The sequence below is a fragment of the Hyla sarda genome, chromosome 5 (assembly GCF_029499605.1).
Source record: "Hyla sarda isolate aHylSar1 chromosome 5, aHylSar1.hap1, whole genome shotgun sequence".
NCBI lineage: Eukaryota > Metazoa > Chordata > Amphibia > Anura > Hylidae > Hyla > Hyla sarda.
This window is the reverse complement of record NC_079193.1, coordinates 29,594,060-29,613,536: the sequence shown is the minus strand read 5'-3', so window position 1 is coordinate 29,613,536 and position 19,477 is coordinate 29,594,060. Positions and strand designations below refer to the sequence as shown.

At 46.1% G+C, this 19,477-nt stretch overlaps 1 protein-coding gene across 2 annotated transcripts in view; it reads right to left on the bottom strand.

The window, feature by feature from the left end:
- The window catches only part of ITGA8 (integrin subunit alpha 8), a 234,461-nt gene that overhangs the window by 10,211 nt on the left and 204,773 nt on the right, over positions 1-19,477 (bottom strand). For both annotated transcript variants that reach the window (XM_056519092.1, XM_056519093.1), the window contains exon 28: positions 7,434-7,535. In XM_056519092.1, the coding sequence (XP_056375067.1) occupies positions 7,434-7,535 (102 nt within the window). The remainder of the gene's footprint in view (positions 1-7,433; positions 7,536-19,477) is intronic.

The window sequence follows — 19,477 nt, the reverse complement described above, 5'->3', positions numbered from 1 at the left end:
AAGCGCCACTAAAGGGTGAAAAAAAAGAACAAAAACTAGACAAAAAAAAAGGCCAAGTGGGTATGGAGCGGAATATGAAAACGTATCCCCTATCCTAAGGTTAGGGGATAAGTTTCAGATCGTGGGGGGTCCGACCGCTGGGACCCCACACGATCTCCCGTACGGGGCCCCGGCAGTCAGCGGCAAAGGGGCGTGTCTGACTACCTCATGATGCGGCGGCCGACTCGCCAGCTCAATACAACTCTATGGGAGAGCTGGAGCGCTGCATTCTTGAGTCTCCGACTCTACCATAGAGATGTACTGAGGGGGCATGTCGGTGGCCGCATCATGTGGTGGTCGACACACGCTTTTTCGGTAAAGAGTCGGTGGCCCTGTACGGGAGGTCGGGGGGGATACGTTTTTGTATCCCAGAGTTCTCCTTTAACTCCCATCTGCAACCATCAAATTGTGTAAAATTTGTGTTCCATTTTCTTGTTCTATGTAAGTCTATTGTCTGTGCACTAAGGTGTAACTCTTTCCCCTTTAAAGGGGTACTCCCCCCCCCTTGACATCTTATCCCCTAACCAAAGGATAAGATGTCTGATCACGGGGGGGTTCGGCCATTGGCTGTCCGGGCATGCTGAGAATTGTAGTTTTGCAACATCTGGAGGTCCGCAGGTTTAAGACCACTCCCATAGAGGTTTAAAATAAGTGCAGGGAACAAACTTTTTGCTTTATTTTTAAGCTTTTCAACCGCTATACCTCCTGCTGTGCAAGCATGAACGGAGGCAAAAGCCATCTGTAAATAACTTCAGGCTACTCGCGAGCTCAGAATTAAATGCGAGATTTTGATGATATTTGTTTTAGTGTTTGAATTCTGCACATGCCAATTGTCACATATCCCGGGCCCGATTTCAACGTGTCTTTTTTTCCCCCCTCAATTTTCCATTCAATTAAATAGGGGGCACGCAGCGAGGGTCATTTGCTGCGCAAATCCTGTAAACAGATGTCAGTAATATTAATTGCCCTCAGCTCAGTCTTTATGTTTTTCTTTAGAATTATTTCCAACCATTAGGTCCCGAATAGTCGCTTCTCTTATGAAAAAACCTCCAAAGCCTTTCATTTGGTGTCTGTGTTTATAGCGAACTGTACAATTTACGAGCATGAGCAAAGTCTTATTAGGGAACATCAAATATACAGTCTGAGCAGAGTCTTATTAAAGGCGCTGGGAAAACACGAATGCCGCTTAATAACAAAAGGAATTGGCCCCGGATCGAGGCGCAGAAAACGGTAAATGTTACCATTTGTTGGAATAAATTCTCTGTTGATGAGATAAATCGGGTAATTATTAATAAATGTCTATGACATTTTTGGGGTTAAAGGACAACTGTAGTGGTACACATTTATATATTCCCGTGCCTGGGCCTCAAAAAGAAACAAAATAAACTCATACATACCTTCCTACGAGCCCCCGTTGGTCCGGCACAGGCCTCACGGTCCGGCAGTGCTGATGTCATTCCACTTCCTGGGGACAGGGACGCCACAGAGCCGTCAGCATATCACCGGCCGTAGGGATGTCCTGCCCCGGCCTGTGATAGGCTGAGCCCACTGTCATGTAAGGAGCTCTGGCCGGCTTCTTACATGACAGTGGGCTCAGCCTATCACCGACCGGGCGGGACATCGCTACGGCCGGTGATACGCCGACGGCTCTGCGGCATCCCCAGGAAGTGGAATGAGGTCAGCACTGCCGGACTGACGGGGGCTCGTAGGAAGGTACGTATGAGTTTATTTTGTTTATTTTTGAGGGCCGAGCACGGGAATATATAAATGTTTACCACTGCAGTTGTCCTTTAAGGCGGAGGTGGCTTCCTGCTGAGGTAGGATATGGTTAACCAATTAAGAACATTTTACGTAACTGTACGTCCTGATTCCCTGGTACTTAACGCACCAGGACTTACCTTTACGTCCTGTACATGAAGCGACCGCAGGAGCTAGGATCCCTTCATGCACAGTGGGTCTTGGTGGGTCTGATGAGTCAAGATGGTGACGGGAGGTCTCTTCACCTTTCTCCTGCTGCAATCTTCTTTTATGGTCTGCATTCTGGCAGACCATACAAGTAGATCATAGATAGTACTGATCAGTGCTGAGACTATGCACTAGCACTGAACAGTATTAGCAATCAAATGATTGCTATAAGTAGTCCCCGGTGGGGATTTAAAAAAAAATGTAAGTTTGTAAAATATTTTTTTATTTTTTTTTTTTATGGAAATAGACCCCTCCCCTAATAATTTTAAATCACCCACCTTTTCCTATTTTACAAAAAAAGTGTAAAAAAGTATATAAACATTTTTTGTATCACAGTGCATAACATTTGCTTTCCTACAGCCCCGTAAATGGTAAAATTGAAATGTTATATGTCAGAATAGGCCAATTTTAAACTCTTTTTTTTTTTTTAAGTAGTACAATAATAGAAAAGCATGTACACATGAATATCATTTTAATTGTATTGACCCAGAGAATAAAGAGAACATGTTTTCCTGTACAGTGCACTGCATAAAAACAAAACTCTCCAAAAGTTGCAAAAAAAAAGTTGCTGCATTCTTTTCAATTTTCACACAAAATAATATTTTTGCGGTGGCGCCTTACAGTTTATGGTAAAAGAGAATCAGTCACTGTCATCTGTTTGATTTGGTTCTCTTTATCTAGTTTCAGAAAATTTTACATAGTTTTAGGTTAGTGATTTTTTATATTTCCGCATAAATTCGAAGGGTTCACAAACTTCCAAGCACCACTGCATAGACGATGCAAAGGTTGCAGTTCCAACCAACCCTGAAAATGGAGGTCCTTTGTCAAATTTTGAATGGTTGCCCTCGTCTTGTCTCGTCTGACCTCACTGACGATACATAGTTACATAGTTTGTAAGGTTGAAAAAAAAAGACAAGAGTCCATCAAGTTCAACCTAAAACCCTACTGTGTTGATCCAGAGGAATAATTCCTTCCTGACCCCAACTTTTTAGCTACATAAATCTAGTATCCATAACGTTTAATGTTGCATTTTTCTAGAAAAACGTCCAGGCCTCCCTTGAACTTGTTTATTGTGTCAGACATCAAAACATCATGTGGTAGAGTGTTCCTGTTACGCCGAGCGCTCCGGGTCCCCGTTCCTCCCCGGAGCGCTCGCCTCATCCTCGTTGCTGCAGCGCCCCGGTCAGATCTCCTGACCGGGTGCGCTGCGGTACCGCCTCCAGCCGGGATGCGATTCGCGATGCGGGTGGCGCCCGCTCGCGATGCGCACCCCGGCTCCCGTCTCTGACTCGCTCTCCGTCGGTCCTGTCCCGGCATGCGCGGCCCCGCTCCCTAGGGCGCGCGCGCGCCGGGTCTCTGCGATTTAAAGGGCCAGTGCACCAATGATGGTGCCTGGTCCAATCTTCCAATTACCTTGATTAGTTTCCACCTGTTCACTCCCTACTTATACCTCACTTCCCCTGCACTCCCTCGCCGGATCTTGTTGCCCTTGTGCCTAGTGAAAGCGTTCCCTTGTTTGTTCCTAGCCCGTGTTCCTGACCTCCTGCCGTTGCCCCTGACTACGATCCTTGCTGCCTGCCCCGACCTTCTGCTACGTCCGACCTTGCTTCTGTCTACTCCCTTGTACCGCGCCTATCTTCAGCAGTCAGAGAGGTTGAGCCGTTGCTAGTGGATACGACCTGGTCACTACCGCCGCAGCAAGACCATCCCGCTTTGCGGCGGGCTCTGGTGAAAACCAGTAGTGACTTAGAACCGATCCACTAGCACGGTCCACGCCAATCCCTCTCTGGCTCAGAGGATCCACTACCTGCCAGCCGGCATCGTGACAGTAGATCCGGCCATGGATTCCGCTGAAGTTCCTCTGCCAGTTGTCGCCGACCTCACCACCGTGGTCGCCCAGCAAGCCCGACAGATCACCCAGCTAGTCCAACAGATTGCCCAACGAAATCACCAGCTGGCATACTTGACCACCGTGACACTGCAACTTCAGTCACAGATACAGCAGCTGCTGCCGCTGATACAGCAACTTCAGTCACAGACACAGCAGCTGCAACAACCATCTCCTCCGCCGGCTCCTGCAACTCCTCCGCAGCAACCGGCCGCTCCTAACCCCTGCTTGTCCCTGCCGGACAAATTTGATGAGGACTCTACACTCTACCGTGGTCTCCTTTCTGGAAAGGCCTTGTCTGGGGCCACACCACTCTGGGACCGCAATGATCCTGCCACAGCCACAGTCCAGTCCTTTTTCGCTGAGGTCCGTGGTGTCTTCGAGGAGCCTGCCCGAGCTTCTTCTGCCGAGACTGCCCTGCTGAACCTGGCCCAGGGTGTTTCTTCCGTTGGCGAGTACGCCATTCAGTTCCGTGCTCTTGCTTCCGAATTGTCCTGGAATAGTGAGGCTCTCTGCGCGACCTTTAAAAAAGGCCTATCCAGCAACATTAAAGATGTTCTGGCCGCGCGAGAAACTCCTGCTAACCTACATGAACTCATTCATCTTGCCACTCGCATTGACATGCGTTTTTCCGGATGGCGTCTGGAGCTCCGCCTGGATATGGACTTTGTTCGCACGAGGCGTTTTTTCTCCCCGGCTCCTCTCTCCTCTGGTCCTCTGCAAACCGTTCCTGTGCCTCCCGCCGTGGAGGCTATGCAAGTTGACCGGTCTCGCTTGACACCTCAAGAGAGGACACGACGCCGCATGGAGAATCTTTGCCTGTACTATGCCGGTACCGAACACTTCCTGAAGGATTGTCCTATCCGTCCTCCCCGCCTGGAAAGACGTACGCTGACTCCGCACAAAGGTGACACAGTTCTTGATGTCAACTCTGCTTCTCCACGCCTTACTGTGCCTGTGCGGATATCTGCCTCTACCTTCTCCTTCTCTACTATGGCCTTCTTGGATTCCGGATCTGCAGGAAATTTTTTTTGGCCTCTCTTATCAACAGGTTCAACATCCCTGTGACCAGTCTCGCCAGACCCCTCTACATCAATTGTGTTAACAATAAAAGTTTGGACTGTGCCGTGCGTCACCGCACGGAACCCCTCCTAATGTGCATCGGACCTCATCACGAAAAAATTGAGTTTTTGTTCCTCAGGTTCTTTGGACCCAAGAAGAGGGGGAGACCCAAGGGGGGGGGTACTGTTACGCCGAGCGCTCCGGGTCCCCGTTCCTCCCCGGAGCGCTCGCCTCATCCTCGTTGCTGCAGCGCCCCGGTCAGATCTCCTGACCGGGTGCGCTGCGGTACCGCCTCCAGCCGGGATGCGATTCGCGATGCGGGTGGCGCCCGCTCGCGATGCGCACCCCGGCTCCCGTCTCTGACTCGCTCTCCGTCGGTCCTGTCCCGGCGTGCGCGGCCCCGCTCCCTAGGGCGCGCGCGCGCCGGGTCTCTGCGATTTAAAGGGCCAGTGCACCAATGATGGTGCCTGGTCCAATCTTCCAATTACCTTGATTAGTTTCCACCTGTTCACTCCCTACTTATACCTCACTTCCCCTGCACTCCCTTGCCGGATCTTGTTGCCCTTGTGCCTAGTGAAAGCGTTCCCTTGTTTGTTCCTAGCCCGTGTTCCTGACCTCCTGCCGTTGCCCCTGACTACGATCCTTGCTGCCTGCCCCGACCTTCTGCTACGTCCGACCTTGCTTCTGTCTACTCCCTTGTACCGCGCCTATCTTCAGCAGTCAGAGAGGTTGAGCCGTTGCTAGTGGATACGACCTGGTCACTACCGCCGCAGCAAGACCATCCCGCTTTGCGGCGGGCTCTGGTGAAAACCAGTAGTGACTTAGAACCGATCCACTAGCACGGTCCACGCCAATCCCTCTCTGGCTCAGAGGATCCACTACCTGCCAGCCGGCATCGTGACAGTTCCATAGTGTCACTGCTCTTACAGTAAAGAATCTCTGTCTGTGATGATGGTGAAAGACCACTGTAGAGTAAGTACATTACTGAATAAACCGTTCTGATGCCTTACAAGTATTGTGCATGGGTCTAATGAGCAGGACATGCATGGTACTTTAAAGGGGTACTCCACTGGCCAGCTTTCGGAAGTAAATGTTCTGAACGCTATTTTCACGCTGCGGGGGTCGTCACGCCCCTCACATAGACTTACATTGAGGGTGTGTGGCCATGATGGCACGAGGGGCGTGGCCGACCCCCACAGCAAAAACAGCAGCCGGAACATTTACTTCCGAAAGCTGGCCAGTGGAGTAACCCTTTAAAGTTATTCCCCTAGCTGCACCTTTGCTGAACAAAGAAAACAAGTAAATACCTTAACACTATCACTTTTATGTGTAAATGAAACCTTTAGCACTAGCAGATTATAAATATATATATATATATATATATATATATATATACCTTCATTTTTTAATATTTAAGGCAGTTACTACATCCATCTATGAACAATACAGAACTGAAGCATCCTGTCCAGATTAGGATCTATGACTAAGGCCGTCTGCCCAAAACGTGTCAGATCTCTACTGTTCCCAGGCACACCTGTATGTTTGTTTGTATCCCTTTTTAAAGCGTACCTGTCATAGTGCAAAAAAAAGAAAAAAGGTGATATGTTACTCAAAACCCAATCCTGATCATGTGCATATAATTTTTATGTGTCTCGGACCTATATATCCAGAGATATAAGCATTTATCTTCTGGTGAGTTACTTTTTCATTGTGCAGGCTGGAGGGGGCGTGTCAGTCTCCCTCCCTCACAGGAGCAAGCCTGGGCAGTCAGCCAATCAGTACTCTCTACTCTGTAACCCTTCCCTCTCTGGTTTCATGCTGTACATGTTACACAGAGGAAGATGCTTGGAGCTTGCCTGCAGTAATCAGAAGACATTATGGTGAATTCATAACAGGATAAAATGTATAAATATAAGAATAGATCTTTATAAAATTAGTGCAAGGATTTTTTAGATAAAAGTACAGCATTTTTATGAATACATGTTCTATCTGATTTATCTTCTCCTAGTAAAGCTGGATGCTAATCAGCATAGCTGTCACTATGTGTGTCATTCATCTTTCACAGACTCCTGAATGTCTGATCAACTTATTTCAGCATGCTGGGAGTTGTAGTTTAGTAACAACTGAATCTGCAATGTTTGTAAACAACTGTGTTAGAGCAGTGTTGCCTCCAGCTGTTTTAAAATTACAGCTCCCAGCATGCCCACACATCCTTTATTTGTAGTTTTGCATACACAATAGAAATCTCCTATACTGGATACCGGTATGCTTTACGCCGGTATCCAGTATGCTGTAAAATCTAGACTAGTCTGTCTGGCTAAAAGACAGGTGACCCCTAGTGGTGGCTATTTTGAGCTTGAATTTCAGGTGAAAATGTAAAAATTTTTTAACAGGTGTATATTGTGAAATGTCATATGATAATGAGTCCTGCAATATATGAAAAGTTTTTAACAATGACAGTGCCTCTTTAAGTACTTACTGCTATACTTGCAGCTGGCAGTTTTGCTGGTTGAACACTATAAGGCATCTTCTTTACTTCAAACGACACGCTGGCGGTGAGCGAGTAATATTCGTTGTCCCTCTGCAACAAAAACATTATTTTACATAAGTATAAAATGCATATACATCAGTTGTTGACAGCCTCGAATCCCACATGCACCTATGTCTTATGTATGGGAGACCAAGTGGTCTCAAAGGGGTACTCCGGTGGAAAGAAAAAATTCTAATCAACTGGTGCAAGAAAGTTATACAGATTTGTAAATTACTTCTATTTAAAAATCTTAATCCTTCCAGTACTTATCAGCTGCTGTATACTACAGAGGAAGTTGTTTAGTTCTTTCCAGCCTGATCACAGTGCTCTCTGCTGACCCCTCTGTCCGTGTCAGGAACTGTTCAGAGTAGGAGAGGTTTGCTAGGGGGATTTGTTCCTGCTCTGGACGGTTCCTGACACGGACAGAGGGGTCAGCAGAGAGAACTGTGGTCAGGCTGGAAAGAACTATACAACTTCCTCTGTAGTATACAGCAGTTGATAAGTACTGGAAGGATTAAGATTTTTCAATAGAAGTAATTTACAAATCTGTATAGCTTTATGGCGCCAGTTGATTTAAAAAAAAAAAAAAAAAAAACAATTTCCACCAGAGTACTCCTTTAACTTTCAAGCTATTTCTTAGAAGAAATATTGCTCGCTGCAGTCTCACTCGATGGAGGAGATTTATCAAAACCAGTGCAGAGGAAAAGTTGCCCAGTTGCGCATAGCAACCAATCACATCGCTTCTTATATTTTTGATAAGGCCTCTGCAAAATGAAAGAAGCGATCTGATTGGTTGCTATGGGCAACTGGGCAACTATTCCTTTGCACAGGTTTTGATAAATCTCCCCCAATGGACTGGTAAGATGTTTACTCTAAAAAACCCATATGGTGTAAATCAACCAAGTCCGACTCCCTACACTAGGCCTGTTGTTGCATCTCTCAAGTGGTCATGTTTTGTGGTCTCCTTGTTGAGGTTCTTCTCCTCATGTCAACATTGAATGTTTATTTATCTCTAAGAAGAACCATTTGATGACTGACATACACTAGCACCAGTGATCTCCAACTGTGGCCCTCCAGATGTTGCATTACTTATCCTGTACTGATCCTGAGTAATATCCTGTATTATACTCCAGAGCTGTATTCACTATTCTGCTGGTGAGATCACTGTGTACATACATTACATTACTTATCCTGTACTGATCCTGAGTTATATCCTGTATTATACTCCAGAGCTGCACTCACTATTCTGCTGGTGAGGTCACTGTGTACATACATTACATTACTTATCCTGTACTGATCCTGAGTTATATCCTGTATTATACTCCAGAGCTGTACTCATTATTCTGCTGGTGAGGTCACTGTGTACATACATTACATTACTTATCCTGTACTGATCCTGAGTTATATCCTGTATTATACTCCAGAGCTGCACTCATTATTCTGCTGGTGAGGTCACTGTGTATATACATTACATTACTTATCCTGTACTGATCCTGAGTAATATCCTGTATTATACTCCAGAGCTGTACTCACTATTCTGCTGGTGAGGTTACTGTGTACATACATTACATTACTTATCCTGTACTGATCCTGAGATATATCCTGTATTATACTCCAGAGCTGTACTCACTATTCTGCTGGTGGAGTCACTGTGTACATACATTACATTACTTATCCCGTACTGATCCTGAGTAATATCCTGTATTATACTCCAGAGCTGTACTCACTATTCTGCTGGTGAAGTCACTGTGTACATACATTACATTACTTATCCTGTACTGATCCTGAGTGATATCCTGTATTATACTTCAGAGCTGTACTCACTATTCTGCTGGTGAGGTTACTGTGTACATACATTACATTACTTATCCTGTACTGATCCTGAGTTATATCCTGTATTATACTCCAGAGCTGTACTCACTATTCTGCTGGTGAGGTTACTGTGTACATACATTACATTACTTATCCTGTACTGATCCTGAGATATATCCTGTATTATACTCCAGAGCTGTACTCACTATTCTGCTGGTGGAGTCACTGTGTACATACATTACATTACTTATCCCGTACTGATCCTGAGTAATATCCTGTATTATACTCCAGAGCTGTACTCACTATTCTGCTGGTGAAGTCACTGTGTACATACATTACATTACTTATCCTGTACTGATCCTGAGTGATATCCTGTATTATACTTCAGAGCTGTACTCACTATTCTGCTGGTGAGGTTACTGTGTACATACATTACATTACTTATCCTGTACTGATCCTGAGTTATATCCTGTATTATACTCCACAGCTGTACTCACTATTCTGCTGGTGAGGTCACTGTATACATACATTACATTACTTATCCTGTACTGATCTTGAGTTATATATCAGACAGGAGGCTCATATCTTATGCATTAATCTTTCTTTCTTTAATGCTCATAGCAGAAACATCATGCAATTTTTTCAAAACAAAAAACTACAATTCCCAGCAGTCCCCTGTACACTCCTCCCCTCCTAGCCTGACTGGCTGCTATAAAAGGGGGCTGCTTGTAGATCCTCTTCCTCTTTCTTTCTGCTCTGGCAGCAAGTTAAGTATATTGTCTAGTATTTGTACGTTATATATTTTCATATTTATAATATCATATATATAATTTCATTATTGTACATGGTCATTCATATAAGATTTTCATATTGTTATTTTGTACGTTTTATTGGTTTCACATCTATATATATAATATATAGCTTTCATCTGCGTGCAGGTTGTGTGTCATTTACCGCACACACCTCCACGCTCCTATTTACTGTCCTTATCTTCTCTCCTCCTTTCCTTCCCCCCCCCCCCCTCTCTCTCAGTCTGTTCTTTACCGTACTCCATCTTGGGGGGGGGCCTTCGCGCGTCTTCTTGCCAGTTTTTCCCGCCGCGATCCTCTCTTCGCGGGCTCAGAGTGTCGGAGGCGTGGTTTTGTGACGCACTCCGGACACTCTCGCTTACCTCATAGGCCGCGCGACCTATCACAGCGTTTGCGGTCGGAGTCTCGCGAGACTACGGCCGCGAACCCTGTAGCTGGTTTACGCCCCTTCTTCCCGCCGCCAGTGTTGTGCGAACGGAGTGAGGGAGCGCCAGCATCGCGTACGGTCTGTTGTGTGCCTGTGGCTACATTGCTTAATCGAACTATCTTGTAGTAGGCTTCCTTCTCTACCTGCCTAGTCAATACTACTGTGAGCATAACTCGGTGTGAACAGGTAGCATAGACCCAGGGTCTGTTACCTCATAGACTTATCTATAGATACCGCTATTTATATCCTAGCTACTTGTAGCTTATTATACTATCATGTCTGAAGATAATCATTTTGTTACCCCTGTACCCATATTGTCTGGAACTGCTGGTGGTACTATGGAGCTAGACGCTTCCCAATTTATGTCACCTTCACAACTTCAGGACCTTATTAACAAATCTGTCCAAGCTGCTTTAGCATCAGCTACTCTGCCTATTAAACCACAAGCCACTACATCGGGCATCCAACCTACAGGGGGTAAAGCCCGTTCTAAACGGAAACACGTGTCAGCCCAACTCGACTCCCCGACAGGGGAAGATAATAATATGTCCCAGACAGGACCCAACCAGGCCTGTCACGCCCCGCATCAATCTGAACAAGTACGACCCTTGGGCCTCAAGGAGACAATAAAGAGGCATAAGACCACCAGACGGTCTAAACCCAATTCTTTTGACACCTCTAATGATGACTCATCTACCGCATCGGAGATGGCTGATGATGATAATTCAGAGTCTGCGGACTCAGATGCGGGGCTCATGGCAGACTTCGATGATGCCACAACAAGCACGCCAAACGAGGCGATTTTAGATACACTAGGGCAGCCATTTTTCAGCCCTGATGCTATTTCGCATCCACGTTCAGGAGACTGGGCACCGCTACCTCAGGTCGCTCAGTATATAGAGTTCTGGACCAGAAGGGCTATCGACCGGTCCAATCGCAACAAATTACGGGCAGAATGCCCTAGACCTTTTATTGCTAAAAAAGTGACATTAACGCCGGAAATAGATCCCGTCTTGCTCAAATACCTGACGCGGTCCGGTAGATACGCAAAGAAAGGGATTGAGCGTTCTTTTAAGCTCATCCAAGACAGAATTTTGGATATGTTAGGGCCACTGACCAAAATTCTAAATTTATCGGAACAGGCGGCCTCCACGGCCCAACCGGTCGACTTGGAGCAACTAAGAGGCTGGGCCCAAAGGGCCGTGTGTATGCTTGGTAGTGCAAATACTACCTGTTCAATTGAAAGGAGGAGATCAATCCTCATGAAACTAGAGCCTCAACTGTCACATTTAGCTGAGAGCGAACCAGGTCCCTCGGCCGAGGGAATGTTGTTTGGAGAGGACTTACTTAAGAATATCAACAAATTTGTGTCCCTCTTCACAAGCCTTGACAAGGCCCAATCTTCACTAAAGAAGGCGGGCCAACCCGTCAAGGTTTTTGGCAAGGCCGGCAGAAGCAGAGGCCGATCTGCCGGCCGCAATGCTTCTTTCAGGCCCTACAATAGACCAGGGGCACAACAATACCAGCCCGTACACCAACCGTATGCTTTGCCAGTGGCTCAACCCGCACCATTTTTCCCCCCCCGGGGTCGACCATGGAGAGGACGCGGGGGACGTGGTTATCCCAGGTCACGCCCGACAACTGGTGAGTACCCTTCCACTTTCACTACCAAATACCTTAGTGGGGGGCAGGCTAATGTATTTTACCCACGTCTGGTCCACGATTACGGCAGACGCCTGGGTTCTCAACACGGTGATGGGATACACCGTAGAATTCCTGTCTGTGCCAGTTCTAAATGTTATTCCACAACCAATACGGTTTTCTGTTCAAAATGTAGCCCTCATAGACGAGGAACTACTAGAACTTCGGACAAAAGGGGCTGTTCTGGAAGTAGACCCCCAGTCTCCAGGTTTCGTCAGCAACCTCTTCTTAGTCAAGAAGAAAGACGGCGGCTATCGCCCGGTGATAAACTTAAGAGATCTAAACCAGCATGTGACATATCGTCACTTCAAGATGGAAGGCATCCATCTATTAAGAGATCTTCTGCGGCCAGGAGACTGGCTAGTGAAAATCGACCTAAAGGATGCGTATCTCACCGTCCCAATGCACCCTTCCTCACAGAGATTCCTAAGATTCCTGTGGAGAGACCGAATGTGGCAATTCACTTGCCTTCCATTCGGTTTGTCGTCGGCCCCGTGGTGTTTCACCAAGTTAATGAAACCCGTGGTAGCTGCTCTTCGGAGCAGGGGGGTGAGACTCATAATATATCTGGACGATCTACTGATCATGGCACGGTCCAGGTCTCAAGCTCTGCTACACAAGCAGTGGACAGTGGCTCTGTTAGAGGAATTAGGATTCCTCATCAACCACAAGAAGTCGGTGCTACATCCGGCCCAAGAGATGGAATTTTTGGGTTTTCTAGTGGACACCCAACTAGCCGTTTTACGTCTACCAACATCAAAACTGGCTCTGATTCGCAAGGAAATCAGAGCGGTTTTACGCAAGGGTCAAACTTCTTTGAGACTGATCGCACGGATAGTCGGCTTACTGTCGGCTTCCATTCAGGCGATTTTCCCAGCTCCACTCCATTATCGAGCACTCCAACGCCTCAAAACCCTGCATCTCCGGCAGGGTTTACGGTACGCCGACGAGGTAACACTATGTCCCGAATCGGTGTCGGAGTTGCATTGGTGGTTGCGTCATGCCGTAGAATGGAACGGCAGGACGATATTCAACTCCTGTCCGGATGTGATCATAGAATCCGATGCGAGTCGCCAAGGCTGGGGAGCTCGTTGCGGGCAAGACTCCACCGGAGGGATATGGTCAGAAGAGAAATCTCTTCTCCATATCAACGCTCTGGAACTCCTGGCAGCGTTTTTCGCTATCAGGAGTTTCCTGAGACAGAGGTCCAATTGTTGCGTATTATTACGCATGGACAACGTGGCGGCAGTACAATATGTCAATCGCCTGGGAGGCACGAGATCCAGAATTTTGACGGACATTGCGTCCGACTTTTGGCATTTCTGTCTGTCCCGGAATATCTTTCCTATAGCGGAATATCTTCCAGGGGTCGCCAACGAGGTGGCGGACTGGAATTCTCGCTACTTGATCGACTCCAGCGATTGGACCCTGGATCGGTCGGTTTTCCTGGCGCTCCAAGAATTATGGGGCCCATTACATACGGACCTGTTTGCTTCACGCCTCAACTGTCAGTTACCCCGATTTTACAGTTGGAGGCCGGACCCGGAAGCGTCTGCAGTGGACGCACTCCGCCAGAAGTGGGCGACAGGGACACATTATGCGTTCCCTCCGTTCCCTCTGATTATCAGAGTCCTTCTTCAAGTTGCGACTCAGAAAGCGACGGTGGTTCTGCTCACTCCATGGTGGCCGACGCAACCGTGGTTTCCTCTCCTGTTGGGGATGTCAATGGACTATCCCAGATTAATTCCGCACTCACCTCGTCTCCTAACGAATCCAGCCAAGGGTCTTCACCCTCTGGTTCTGGAGGGCAATCTCACGCTCCTAGCGTGGTTGGTTTCGGGGTGCCAGACCCAGGTGGCGAACTTTCACAATCAGCTAGAGATCTCCTCGCCTTGGCCTGGGCCCCCGGGACTAGATCGGCGTATCGATCTGCATGGGCCTTGTGGGTTCGTTGGTGTGATCAACGACAAGTTGATCCCACTCAAGCACCTGTTCCAGTCATAGTGAACTACCTGGCGGATTCTTTTGAGATAGGAAAATCTTATAGTTCTCTAAATGTGTACAGATCCGCCATCTCGGCATATCATTGCCCGGTGGACTCGTTACCGGTTGGTAAACATCCGTTAGTGTGTCGTCTCCTCAGGGGAGTTAAATTTAAACGTCCTCCTCGTCCTAGGTACCATTCTACTTGGGATGTCTCCCGGGTGTTGGATACGTTTTCCTCTTGGGAAGACAACGAGATATTGTCATTGAAACTCCTGTCTTTTAAGTTGACTACATTATTATGTCTTGTTTCCATTAAAAGAGTATCGGACGTTAGAGCTCTTGACATCTCTAGGCGTCAATTCTCACCTGAGGGAGTACGCTTTTCCGTGGTTCGACGAACCAAAACGGGTTTGCAATCAGTATTCTATCCCTTTTTTCCATCGCACCCCAAACTTTGTGTGGTGCGCTGTCTCCAGATGTACGAGACTCGGACAGCGTCGGTACGGTCGCTTACTCATAGCCAATTGTTAATATCTTACGTGCAGCCGCACCTACCGGTTTCCTCGGCCACTTTGGCCAGGTGGGTGAGATCAGCCATGGAATTAGCAGGGATTGATATTTCCCTATTCGGTGCTCACTCGTCTAGAGGAGCAATGGCCACGAAAGTGGTTACTTCAGGAGGTTCTTTGTCACACCTCTTGTTGGCGGCTGATTGGTCGTCGGAGACGACTTTTCGCCATTTCTATTTCAGGCCAGAAGAACATGTGTCGGTATCTGTTCTTTAACTGTTATGTTTTGTCTTCTTTTATTCGAAGTTAGCTTTAAACTTGCATAAGATATGAGCCTCCTGTCTGATATATAAATCGAGATTTTCCTAGCTTGTGACGGAAAATATAAGTTATATGAAGACAGGAGGCGAGTATCTTCCCTCCCGACCCAACCCTATTATACGGTTTGTTGTCTTTCCAGGGTATTGAACGGAGACGGTGAAGACGTCCTGGTATTGTAGAAGACTGATGTTTTCTGTCGACATTGTTCATTAACAGTTTTGCGGTCCTGTTGGCCGGCGGTTCGGAAGGGTCCAAGCGGCACGGTTCCGGTGTTCGATGGTTCGGTTGCCGTTTAAGAAATTCGCATAAAGAAAGAGGAAGAGGATCTACAAGCAGCCCCCTTTTATAGCAGCCAGTCAGGCTAGGAGGGGAGGAGTGTACAGGGGACTGCTGGGAATTGTAGTTTTTTGTTTTGAAAAAATTGCATGATGTTTCTGCTATGAGCATTAAAGAAAGAAAGATTAATGCATAAGATACTCGCCTCCTGTCTTCATATAACTTATATTTTCCGTCACAAGCTAGGAAAATCTCGATTTATATCCTGTATTATACTCCAGAGCTGTACTCACTATTCTGCTGGTGAGATCACTGTGTATATACATTACATTACTTATCCTGTACTGATCCTGAGTTATATCCTGTATTATACTCCACAGCTGTACTCACTATTCTGCTGGTGAGGTCACTGTGTACATACATTACATTACTTATCCTGTACTGATCCTGAGTTATATCCTGTATTATACTCCACAGCTGTACTCACTATTCTGCTGGTGAGATCACTGTGTACATACATTACATTACTTATCCTGTACTGATCCTGAGTAATAACCTGTATTATATTCCAGAGCTGTACTCACTATTCTGCTGGTGAGTTCACTGTGTACATAGTGACATAGTGTTACCATTGTGTTTATTATACTTTTCTAATAATCTAGTACAATGGTATAAAACTGTGGCACTCCAGATGTTGCAAAACTTCAACTCCCAGCATGCCCGGACAGCCAACGGCTGTCCGGGCATGCTGGGAGTTGAAGTTTTGCAACATCTGGAGGGCCACAGTTGGAGACCCCCGGGCTATACTGATGGCTTAAACATCCAGTACATCTCTTTAAATAAGTTCCCATACCCAGATAACCCTTCTACAACACCCCGGAGCCTGACATATAAAAAGCAGACTTCTTCAGGGGGAGCAGGCTCTTAGTAATGTGATAGATAAGTGGCTCGATGCCAGATGTGAGCAGAACTCCAAAATTCGCATTTCATCCTCTCCCCTGTCAAGAGAAAACATTTCTAAAACCCGGAGCCTCCTTGACATTGTGCACAACATTGACTTCCAATTAAAGAAAAAAAAAAAAGCTGGAGCAGAATAGAATAATTTATGGCTTCTTTTCCCCGAAATAATTCCTTGCAGACGCTGTATCACACGCACGTATTAAATGCCTTTCTTCCTTTGTTTTGACTCAACAATTTCATTCTATATATAGAGGTCCCCGGGGGAACAAGGAGATGTTTTTATCTTGACATTGTACTTTTTTTTTTTGGTTGCTGTGATTTCATACAATTGTACAATAGGGAAGACACTAATACAATGTTATCGAAGAAAGGATGTTAGAGGTGTCATCGGCTATATCCGCTATATTTCACCAAAAAATTGCATATTACAGCTGCTCAATGTCTTTTCCATCTTGTCGAAGAGAGGGGGCATGTCCTCTTGCCTGCACTGTGATGACTCCTCCCCCTCTCTCACTCTGCTGACTCACTGCTCTGGGGAGCGAGCCTGGCAGCCCTGCTCTGTAACCCTTTCCTCTCTGGATTTATGCTGTGTACACATACACAGACACACACAATGATTATTGGAGATTGTCTGTACTCTACCACCAAAGACAATATGGTGAGTGTATAACATACATCTTCCTATGTCATTCATGTGTGTCATCCTTTGCCAGTCCTGTAATGCTGGGACTTGTAATAGCTGGATGTACAGTGTTTCGATAACTCATTTTTTACAGCAATTGCCTGCAATTCCCAGCATGCCCAGACATCCTTTGACTGTCCAGGCATGCTTGTAGTTTTGCAACAGCTGGAGGCACATGTTTGGTAAAAACTCTGTGTTACAGCAGTGTTGCTACAGGCTGTGTTCCTCCTGCAGCCTTGTCAATCAGCCATCTCGTGTCCATGACCCTTGGACACGCTCATGCTGCTGGGGGACTCATCAGTGTCCCAGGAGGTATGGGGACCCCTAGTGGTGGGATTTTCAGAGGCAGTTTTCTTTAATAAAATGTAAGACATTTTTAAAGAAGTATATTAGAAAAACTATGGTTTGGCCAAGATGTACAACATTTATAAAGTTTTTATATCTGACAGTGCCCCTGTTTAAGCTATTGTAAAACCATAGTGTTGCCTACATTTCCCATAAATCCTCTGGCTTTGCAAAGAGCCTTTGGGGAGGGGTTTAACTACTATGTATTCTCATCCCATACAGATAACAGCATCAGTATACAGATAGAGTTGAAGAGGTGGTGTAAAACTACTATATATCCTGATCCCATAGAGATAGCAGCAGTATACAGATAGAGCTGGAGAGGTAGTGTATAACTACTATATATCTTGATCCATAGAGATAGCAGCAGCAGTATACAGATAGAGCTGAAGGCTGGAGAGGAGGTGTAAAACTAATATATATTCCGATCCCATAGAGATAGCAGCAGTATAGAGCTGGAGAGGTAGTGTATAACTACTATATATCCTGATCCCATAGAGATAGCAGCAGCAGTATACAGATAGAGCTGGAGGGGAGGTGTATAACTACTATAATGTATATCCTGATCCCATAGAGATAGCAGCAGTATACAGATAGAACTGGGAGGGGAGGGGTCTGGGAGCTAGTAGGAGCGATTTGATAATGATGTGGTGATGATGTAATCCTGTAGTTTACAGGAAGTCAGCTGACACAGAACTGACCATTTCCTCTGACACATTAAAGGGGTACTCCGCCCCTAGACATCTTATCCCCTATCCAAAGGATAGGGGATAAGATGTCAGATCGCCACGGTCCTGCTGCTGGGGATCATTACCGCCCCTCGTGACGACACAGCACACCCCCCTCAATACATGTATATGGAGGGGGGCATGGCGGTCGTCACGCCCCCTGTCATAGACTTGCATTAAGGGGACGGGCCGTGATGTCACGAGGGGCGGAGCCATGACGTCACGCTGCTCCGTCCCCTGTATCGCCCGTCATTATGCACAGAGCGAACTCGCTCTGTGCAGTAATGATGGCGGGGTGCCGCAGCGGCGATCCTGGGGCTTCCCAGCAGTGGGACCGCAACGATCTAACATCTTATCCCCTATCCTTTGGATAGGGGATAAGATGTCTAGGGCGGAGTACCCCTTTAAGCACTGTGATTTTCTGTGGGTCAGACTGGTGATCACATGACCAAGTTACAGTAATGAAACATATGGATGCAGCTGTACTGGAATAAAACAGATGGTACTGTGGGCCTAGTGATGGTGAGTGTACATGATAAGGCAAAGAAAACGACAACCTGGGGTGCTTCTTTAAAAGGGTACTCCGGTGAAAAACAACTTTTTTAAATCAACTAGTGCCAGAACCGTAAACAAATTTGTAAATGACTTCTATTTAAAAATTGTAATCCTTCCAGTACTTATCAGCTGCTGTATGCTCCATAGGAAATTCTTTTATTTTTAAATTTCTTTTCAGTCTGACCACAGTGCTCTCTGCTGACACTCTGTTGCTATGGGGATTCGTTCCTGCTCTTGGCAGTTCCTGAGACAGACAGAGGTGTCAGCAGAGAGCACTGTGGTCAGACAAGAAAGACATTTAAAAAGAAAATAACTTCCTATGAAGTTTACAGCAGCTGATAAGTACTGGAAGGATTAAGATTTTTAAGTAGAAGTAATTTATAAATCTGTTAAACGTTCTGGCACCAGTTGATTAAAAAAAAAAACCCTTTAAGATCAGGCACCTTTTAGTGGCCAAGATCAGTAAACCCTAACAGTAGTTTGCATCAACAATATGGGTTTTTAGCCATGGGTCCCTTTTTTGCAGATAGATTACATATAAAATATATATAAAAAATACCTTAATTTTTTTGCAATAGAAAAAATAAATAAATAGCAAAATACCGTAGTGAAACTCTATACTGTAAAACAAGTATCTGCCTCCATTGGGAGTACACTGTACATTAAGCATTTACTGCAAGATCCGGTTTCATTTGTAATCCAGAGATGAATCATCTTATTAATATTCTCCACTTTGATATTTGTCCAGGACAGCTGGTCCTGGCTGCCGGACAATGCAAATAATCATTATGTCATTGTACTTATTGCCGCTCCAAAAATAACCCGTTGCCTGTCTAGGATACGAATAGGAGACATCCATTGTATGGTATCGTCACGGTGTAA